Here is a 9,817-nt window from a genome sequence, read left to right on the forward strand (position 1 = left end):
TGGAAATCAATGGCTACAGGCATCTGTTTGGTTACCACATTTTTTACCAGAATATCTTCTTTTGTGTTCAACAGAAGAAAGAAACTCTTATAGGTTTGGAACAACTTGAGGGTGAGTAAATGATGACAGAATTTGTACTTTTGGGTGAACTATCCCTTTAATGTCACAAGATTATGTTTGTGTGTGACATTAAACACTATTTACAGTACACAAAGACTGAAAAGTGTTAGCTCAAACATATTTTGTTGACATATTAAACATGTAAACACTCTCACCTCCGCCATTCTTGTAGCAGAGGTACGGGAAACGCCAAACGTTGCCTAAACCGACGAAACCTCCGGCCACAGAGAGCACGAAATCCAGCTTGCTGGCCCATTTCTCCCGCTGCGGTGCTTTACCCTCCGCCTCGTCTTCAGGACGCGTGCCGGGACTCTTACCAGGAGACGGCTTCAGCGTGTCCTTATGGAAATCTTTGAGACACTGCAACTTTTCCTTCTGTGCCATACTGACAAGCAGAGAGGAGAAGGGGTTGAGAATGATATACACTACCAAATTCACTTTTATTCAGCAAACATTCAGTGACAGCAGACATTTAAGGTTATAAAATAATTATATTTAATAAAAATGCTGTTTTTTGAACATTATATTCATCAGAGAATCCTGAAAACAAAATTAAGCAAATTTTCAACATTAATATTAAGTAGAAATGTTTCTCAGATATCAGAATGTTTTCTGAAGGATCATGTGACACTGAAGACTGGAGGAATGATGAGATTTCAGCATTGCATCGCAGAAATATATTACATTTAAACATAATATTAACATAGAATTTTTTTTTTTTTAACTCATAAATATTAACTCATAAAAAATATTTTACAATATTACTGTCTTTACTGTATTTCTCAACAAATAAACGGAGCCTAGGGGACTTCTTTTAAAAAATTTAAACATTTCATCACAGTAAATATCTATTATATGTGTAACTGAGCTGGAAGGCCTTCATGAAGACACATCAGGATAGAATAGATCTCATAACAGATAAATAAACAGGAAATCTGAGCTATGAAATCACATCCACTGAGACATGTACTGTTACATAAGACAGCAAAAACTGAAAAAATCAACCACTCTTAGTGCTGCTGAATGCTTGAAGCTCATGCAAAGCATTCCTAGGAATCATCTGAATAGCACAGAAGCCTCAAGAACTAACATGTACACAACTATGTACATAAAGTGTGAATGATACATGCAGGAAATGTTTAAATGCTGCGTGCTTCAGCAAAGAGTAAGACATGAGCTCTTGAAAGGAGATTCAGTCTGAGCAGGAAGCTGAGAAGACTGCTCTCCAGTCTGACATCCTGTTTGAAACACACAGAGACGCTGATAAACCAGCTCCCTTCATTACACGTGTACTAGTTGCCCAGAAACCTTTTCTCTGTATGTTTCAGCGTTTGGTACCATTTTTGTAACTGTATTTTCCTCAGCAGCACATGACTTATTAACATCCTCTTCTCTGGTCCTATCAGGATTTATCTGAGAAGCCTGGGCAGATACGGGGGTAGGTTGTGTTGCTCCTGTAAATCCTCAAATGTCTGCGCAAACATCCAAAGTTGAGTTGAAAATTCAATTTGAGAATGTCTCAATGTATTTTCTTGGTCACTCTTCTTTGTGCAACATGAACTAAATTGGATGCTCATGTTCTCCAGCATGATTTCAGATGACCCCAAGAGCATATTAAGCTTTTAAATATTTATTTTATTTCTTAGTTTATTTAACAGGGACAATGCAGTATAACATTGCTATGATTTCAAGCAGCTGATGCTCCACATATAGGCGTGTAGCCAAAGGCTAATTTGCAGCCCAAGTCCCTGGTTAGGCTTTTTTATTTATTATAAATATGAATGATTCCCCAGCTAACAGGAAATGTCCTCAGAACTCTTGCTAACATTTTTAAACAGTTATATAATGTTCTTAAAGTACTGTTTATGGAACATTCATATAACCTTATTAATTTTTGTTATATGTTCTCATAACATTGAGAAAAAAAAACATTCTCGGAGTATCCTAGCACTGAAACGCGTCATCACAGTGTTGTGAAAAATGTCTATTAGATTTTGTATCTTAAACTCTTTCAACATCAGATTCCAACGAGCCATTAAATCTCAAAAAGTCCATCTTTTCTTATCAGGAGAACAAGCAATGTGTCCATTTATTGTGAAATAAAACTGATAAGAACTCCACACCAATAAGTGGAATGTGACTGATTAGTCTGGGTCACCAGAGCGTCAGAAAAGCTCAACTCGGAGGGCTAGACTCAAATGCCATTGTGTCTTTGTAGCTTTGGTCGTGAGTGAAGAAATATTGCAGGGTCACAGCTCACCATCAGCCTCTTTCAACCTTTCTTGACCCCAATAATGACCTTCTAAACATGCCCGGATCTCTCATTAGCCTTCACTGATAGCTCACTATCAACAAAAGCTATGTAAATTGCATGTTTAATCAACCAATGGCGTAAACAGAGAAGAAAGAACCAAGACAATTTATCAGAAGGCCACAACAACAGACAGCTGCAACTTAACCTTGTCTGGATATTCAGCTGTGAAGGTTATAAATTACACTCTTTCTACTCTGAGACTCAAATTGGTTGTATTCAGATACACAAAACATGTGGAAAGGGGAAATAAAGATGGTCTGATTATCTAATTATATTCAAAGGCCAATAAAGGAAAGCTCACAAAGCAAATGGGATATTATGAACTGAAATGACAACATTTAATCTGAAGCTATTATCTATAATGGAAGGTCAGATACTCAAATGTTAGTTCATTGTTGTCTAGTCAATACAAATCAGTAAGGGTTAGGGATCAAAACGATCCTGATTTAGAACATGGTGCAATGATATTGCAGTATTTTTGTGGCATTTTACCACATATTGTTGCAATACCATGGTCTCTAAAGTACATGAATATAGCAGTCATAATAACAGGTAGCGTTCCGATTATAACTTCCATTGAATTTTTTTAAATGTAAGGAATAAATCTTAGAATAATGTTTATGAAATGTTATTATAACCTTATTAATATATGATAAACTGTATCCTGATGTTGAGAGGAAACGTTCTGACAAATAAAAAATGGGTGTTTTAATCATTAAGTGCTTAAATGTAACATTCCCATAACGTTTTCAAAATTATAGGATGGAACACTCTCCTAAAGACAGTTCACATAACCAAGAAGAAATTGTCTTAATAATAAAAAAAAATTATATTTAGAATGTAAAAAAATTTATAAAATAAAAATAGAATGTTCCTGAATGTTTTGAGAGTTCAGAAATAGTGTTTTCATAGCAGGTTCTAAAAAAAATCCAAAATGAAACATTGATCAAATATTCAAATGTAACGTTCTAATTACAATTTCAAAAAGATACAATTGAATGTTCTTTTAATGTTCACAAGAAATAACATTCTTAATAGATTAACAAGCTGACGTTGCATAAAAACATGCATAAAAGAACGTTTTCAGCTAACGATAGAGGATCCTTCGAACATATTTATATCTGGGAATCAAGGGTATGGCACGTACTGCCACTGTACTTTTCTCAGCGGTACTGAGGAGAAAGTCTAAAGCACTGTTTCTGCAAGATCATCTCATCTCATGCATTATAAAACTAAATCTGTCTGCTCTCAAAATTAAAACCTGAAAGATATTCCGCTCGCGCCAGCGTCGCAGGTGCCCTAATTCTCCGGCGCGCGCTCCTGATTAAATTACATTTTTATGCGTGTTTAATTTGGAAACCCCAGCTACGGAATAAATTAAAAAAACCCTTAACAAGTTTTAGGATATTGCAAAACAGACATTGCACGAGCCACAATAAAAGGCTGCGCGCGCGGACACGCCTCAAACTCTCATTCATTTGTGAATCAATTACATCTTCTAATGCATATCCATCAGCGAGGGTTTAGCATTTACCACACGAGATCAATAATGGACAAGAGAAGAAGTTTATTTCTTGGCTGTGCCCCAATAACCTACATTGTGTGTGTCTCTGTGTGTGTGCGGTGTTACATGAACCCGTATAACATATTTGAGACAGATCTGTCTCCAGCGGTGTCGGTGTTTACATGCACGAGCAGAGCAGAATAAATTTACATTAACCCACATTTTTATTGAGCTGTTAAAGCATGTACAATGAGTGGTGCTCTGTGTTGGTCCTGAGGGTGCTGTCACAAGCCTTTCGCTGGCTATATTAGTCTGAAACACTGTTAACCAGTACTTACAATTCATCTCTAATTACAGTGCATCTCAAATAAATTGACTGCATTTAATATTAACACATTAAGGTTCCAAAAACATGTGAGCTAATTTGTGCACAACAACTAAGGCACATCGCTTCCAATAAAACACCAGAAACATTGCATTTTGGGAACAATGTTTTTGTATTATATTCTATTCAGAACTGTTAAATGGCAAAACAGTTAAAAATGTTTCCCCATTCAAAGCACAGACAATATATCGTTCTTTGGCAAAAAAATAAATGAGTTGATTAAAAAATGCAACAACAAAAAAGGACACAAAGGTGCGCTTCTCAAAGATGCAAATCAGAGTGGATTTCAGTTTTACATATATTTAAATTTTAGATAAGACCGTATATCCGCCTTAGACAAAAATAAACGAGTATTTAAAACGTTCATAAGATGCAGGCTACATAAAGATGCTCTTAAAGATACAGTTCCGCCTCCACTGACCACTGGCAAGGTGTCACTCACCTGACAATGCAATTTATTACTCAAGTCACTCTCTTGTTCTTTTGTCTTCTTGTGATGAGGCTACAAAGCGAGGAAAATAATCTTTACGCCCTCTCCCCCTGACTTCTGTCTTATATGCGAGCGCATGCAATAACGGAGAGAGTGGAAAAACACCAGGCTCTCGTGCAACAGGAGTGTTTCTTAAAGAGACAAGCACACGCTGGCTCCGCGTCGCTCAGCCTCGCTCGCGTCGGCAATTGTGTTGCTTGGTAATGAGTTTTTATGATTTAACACCAGCAGGGGGCACAGAAAGCTGCATCCACCAACGAGTCTTATTCATTCAAATATCACAGATTTGTTCTTGTATGTTCACGTTTAATGTATATTTAGTCACCAAACCCCGCCCATCCAGGATTCCGCTCTCAGATTGATTGCCCTTCTCCGCGTTTATTCTATTTCTACACCTCATTAGCGAATTTGATGTTAATCAGGACTGCTGTTTACGTCACTATACTGGACAGCAAAGCTCATTCCATCATAAGCCCTCTCTGACTGACCAACCATACATTTTTTCCAATGTGCTTTCCAGTCTGTGTGCCAAAGCAACATGCAAAAGTGGGGTCACGTGAAAGGGTCAGTGGCCTTGTGAGGGGATAGCTAATCCACCTAGACTAAAAACTTCAGGATCAACTTAGAGAAAGAGTAAGAAGAAAAAAAAAGAAAAAGGGGTGGGGTGGAGAAGGCGTCTATGTCCAAAGTCTGATTGTATGGCAACAATGCACAGCTAATCGTGTCACAGCAAAGCCAAAGGATTGTGATCCTCAGTGGTGTTTTTCCTTAAATAGTATGCCACCATATCTTCACTGGTCATCGTCTCTCCTGTTCTTAGCTGCTTTAATAAAATCTTGTAATTGCATGATCACAAGGCATGGATATCCAGGTCTGTTATTATGGAATTTGAAGCTATTGCAGTACAGTTGTGCTCTTATAAAGAGTTTGGTCACCCAAATTCATGATATACGCATGTGTGAGATGGTCTGCAGACAGATGGCCTGTCCATGTGTCCACACTGTGCTGATCAGTCAAAGGCTGAGAGCTGCGGTCATTACAGCCTCTCGCTGCTTCATTTCGATTATTTTGTGCATGTAGATGTACATACCACATGCATGTGATGTGACAACATCCAAACTGTCAAATGTGCAAATGTGTTCAATACTTTTAGTACTAATACTAATTAAGTGTCTAATGTTTGGTGAATGGTCAGAATACACTGTGATGCATTATTAATATATAAACCAACTTAAAATGACATTTGCACTGTAGCATCTAAAATACTTTTTGAATGATCACTTTAAATATATATTATGTAGCTCATCATTTATTATCATTATGTATCAATCAACCTAAAATTACACACATTGCCTGTTCAAATACAATTTATCATTGAAAAACCTCTTTAAATGGTTCGAATACACTTTATATTAACTCACAATGACAACAAACTCTTAGAAGAAAGGGATCTTTGGGGTTCTATGTAGAACCATAGGGTTCTTTACTCAACTCCAAATAACCTTTTATGCTAAAAAGGTTCTATAATGACAAGAAAGAACCCTTTTGGCACAAAGGGTTCATATCTTGAATTTTGTGATCATTCACATGCATTCATACATGCATTTGAATACACCGAATAATGCAGTGAAAGAACGCACTCAAAATGCACACGCGCACTAGTATGACTTCATCATGTAACTTTACATCAGTCTAGATGCTTCCACTTTTTAGGCACGATTTGTTTAGTTTTTTAATATACTTGATACTGTTAAAAAGCACATCATTAAAACAAAAAATAGAGTTCACATTTCACACCTAAACAAGCGTGGAAAACGTAATTAGAACTAGCTACTAAATTAGTTAAAAATGCCTATCCATATACAGCTATGATTTGCGAACCCCAAACTGACTGAAACGAAACCTCTACGAACTCCCGAACTGATTCAAATTATTTGCGATCCCCAAACGGACTCAAATGATTCGCGAACCCACTTTGAACTCCCGAACTGATTCAAATTATTTGCAATCCCCAAACTGACTCAAATGATTCGCGATGCCGCTGCGAACTCCCAAACTGACTCAAATGATTCTCGATCCCGCTCCAACTCCCAAACTGGAGTCAGATGACTCAAATGATTCGCGATCCCGCTACGAACTCCCGAACTGCTTCAAATGATTTGTGATCCCCAAACTGACTCAAATGATTCGCTATCCCTCTACGAACTCCCGAACTTATTCAAATGATTCGCGATCCCCAAATTGACTCAAATGATTCGCGATCCCGCTACGAACTCCCGAACTGATTCAAATGATTCGCGATCCCCAAATTGGCGCAAATGATTCTCGAACCCGCTTTGAACTCCCGAACTGACTCAAATGATTCGCGATCCCGCTCCGAACTCCCGAACTGACTCAATGATTCGCGATCTCGCTTCGAACTCGCGAACTGACTCAAATGATTCGAGAACCAGCTATGAACTCCCGAACTGACTCAAATGATTCGCGAACCCGCTACTAACTCCCTAACCGACTCAAATGATTTGCGATCCCAATATACATAATGCTATAAAAGTGTGCACATCTAGAGAAATAAACAGCAGATGTTCATGTTAACAACTTCTTTAACTTGAGCAAACCCTGCTATGTAATATTTATATATCAACCAACTTCAAATGACATGCATTTTCACTATATTTAAAATACTTGTTGAATAGCCAAAATACACCCTGATTATCTTTTTTAAAACTGTAATATTTTTGTGGTATTATGTTAACATATCCAACCTAAATGGACATGTATTGCCTTTTTGAAATATAAAAATTTACTGTATGATATGGTAACTTGTACAGTTAATCAGTTTTTTGCACGACCTCTTTTATTGAAATTTGAAGGAGTCTAAAATCCATTTTCCTTTTAATCTCATTTCAGTGTATATTATTTATTTCTCTTTTTTTTCATGCTCATATGAAGTGAATGCCCTGCATTAAGACAGTGTTGTGCACCATTAAGACAGTGTTGAAGTCAACAAGAATTCGAATAGTTCCCAGCAAGAGTATGTGAGTGTGTAGTGTGATGGTGAACGGGGTTTCCAGGTTTCCTCCCCAGTCTCTGGAGCCGCTGGTCACCCAGGAGGAGATTAAAGAGCGAGGCAATAGAACGGGTTGTTTTTAATCCATGCCGAAATAATAGCAGTAAATCAGCTCAGCTCCAGAGTGCTGAGTCCAGCTGTATTCGGCTTGTGCAACTCTGACATTTGCATGTGATGAGATCTCTTTGCCCGCCTGCATTTAATTGAATTCTTAGCAGCAAGGTATGCAAAGGGCTCATTGTTATTTGTTAATTATTGGTGCTGTCATGTGTCATGTGGCTGGATTTGCAGTAGTAGTTTTGCTAGAGATTTTGGAGCTGTATTTTTAAGGACATGTGAAGCAGGTGGACTATGGGAAGAGTCATGTGCCGCCACAGTAAGCCTCTTTCACCCTCACATGCATGCGCTCTGTTCGTGTCAAAGGGCAGCTGGGGAATACTGAAAGATTTCATTCACACGCTGACACACACAAGCCACCGATTCGCCAAAACGTACAAAAACTCATTAAACTGCCATGATATTGTGTCAGACACATAGACTGACACATGCTGTGCTTGATTTAAACTGCTAGAACTACGACACTTCAACCTCCCAACAATGCTTTGATCGCAGCAGGAAATACATTCATAGGGTTCCACGAACTCCAGCGGCTGCTCGCAAAGAATGCGTGATTAAACCTATAAAACAGAGAAGTGCCAGATTAAAATAAGTAGTCTGAATTAATATCATGCTTTCTTTAGTTTCAGTTTAATGTGTGTCTGTATACCCCCCCCCCCCAAGTATTTTATTAAATTACTTAATATACATAGTATGAAATGGGAACAGATCAAATGGTTTTCTAGTTTAGTTTTGATGTAGGGGTACTTCAGTCTTACTAGATGTTGGGGAATACAGTATGCTTTGGATTCTCAGTTTTCTACTCAAGGGCTTCTGTACTTCTGTAAACTGCAGGAGGACATACATGTGACATTTTGGATATATTTGTTTAACATTTGATTAGTATTTAAGCGTTAAGGATATTTGCCTTGTCAGACTTCGGCCTGCCATTCTCCTTTTATTTTGGCAGAAAATATTGCTACCATGGTAATTCTGTGTAAAAACACACATACTTTAGCTAAATTCTCTATATAAATCTCTAATGACCTCAAAGAATATTTGAAACTTAAATTAATAAATAAATAAATGTATTAAATTTTTATATTGTTATATTATACACATTTATATTATATATTCATATAAAATAAAATAAAAATATTATTATTATATAAAATAATAAATGCAAATGTTAAATATTTAATATTATAAAATATTAAAATGATAAATTATAGAAATGTATTTACAATATATGTATATATATAATGCTTTTATGTTTTCATTTTAAGGTTTAAGTGAGCGACTTTATACATGTTTTTTTTTTTAAGTAAAATCTATATAAAATATAATTTTCAGCATCATTATTCCAGTCTTCAGTGTCACATGATCTTTCAGAAATCATTATAATATCCTGCTTATTTTAGATTTTATTAATATTCTATTCTGATCAAATAAAGGCAGACTTGGTGACATTATAAATCCCAATTATTCCAACCCAGACTTAATTGTTAACGTATACATTTACATTTACACTTATCCAAAGCGACTTACAAATGAGGATGAATGTTTTCAACATTGATAATATTCAGAAATATTTCTTGAGCAGCAAATCAGTAGATTAGAATGATTTCTGAAGAATCATGTGTCTCTGAAGACTGGTATTATGATGCAAAAAAAAAAAAAAATATATATATATATATATATATATATATATATATATATATGCAAAATTCATTTATAGACAATTCTATAACCTTCTGTAAGATTCTATAATCTTCAGCAGTACTTATAAAGTATTCAGCATCTGATGAATTGTGAGTAATAGCACATATGAATCAAAT

At 36.3% G+C, this 9,817-nt stretch overlaps 1 protein-coding gene across 1 annotated transcript in view; it reads right to left on the reverse strand.

The window, feature by feature from the left end:
• LOC113107040 (sodium- and chloride-dependent taurine transporter-like) overlaps positions 1-4,988 on the reverse strand; it is a 31,695-nt gene extending 26,707 nt beyond the window's left edge. The window contains exons 1-2 of the mRNA XM_026269174.1: positions 4,766-4,988; positions 276-505 (exon numbers count right to left, since the gene is read on the reverse strand). Coding sequence (XP_026124959.1) covers positions 276-504 — 229 coding nt within the window. The 5' untranslated portion in view covers position 505; positions 4,766-4,988. The remainder of the gene's footprint in view (positions 1-275; positions 506-4,765) is intronic.
• Between the last annotated feature and the right edge of the window lie 4,829 nt (positions 4,989-9,817).

Source organism: Carassius auratus, chromosome 8, assembly GCF_003368295.1.
Source record: "Carassius auratus strain Wakin chromosome 8, ASM336829v1, whole genome shotgun sequence".
In the NCBI taxonomy this organism is placed as follows: domain Eukaryota; kingdom Metazoa; phylum Chordata; class Actinopteri; order Cypriniformes; family Cyprinidae; genus Carassius; species Carassius auratus.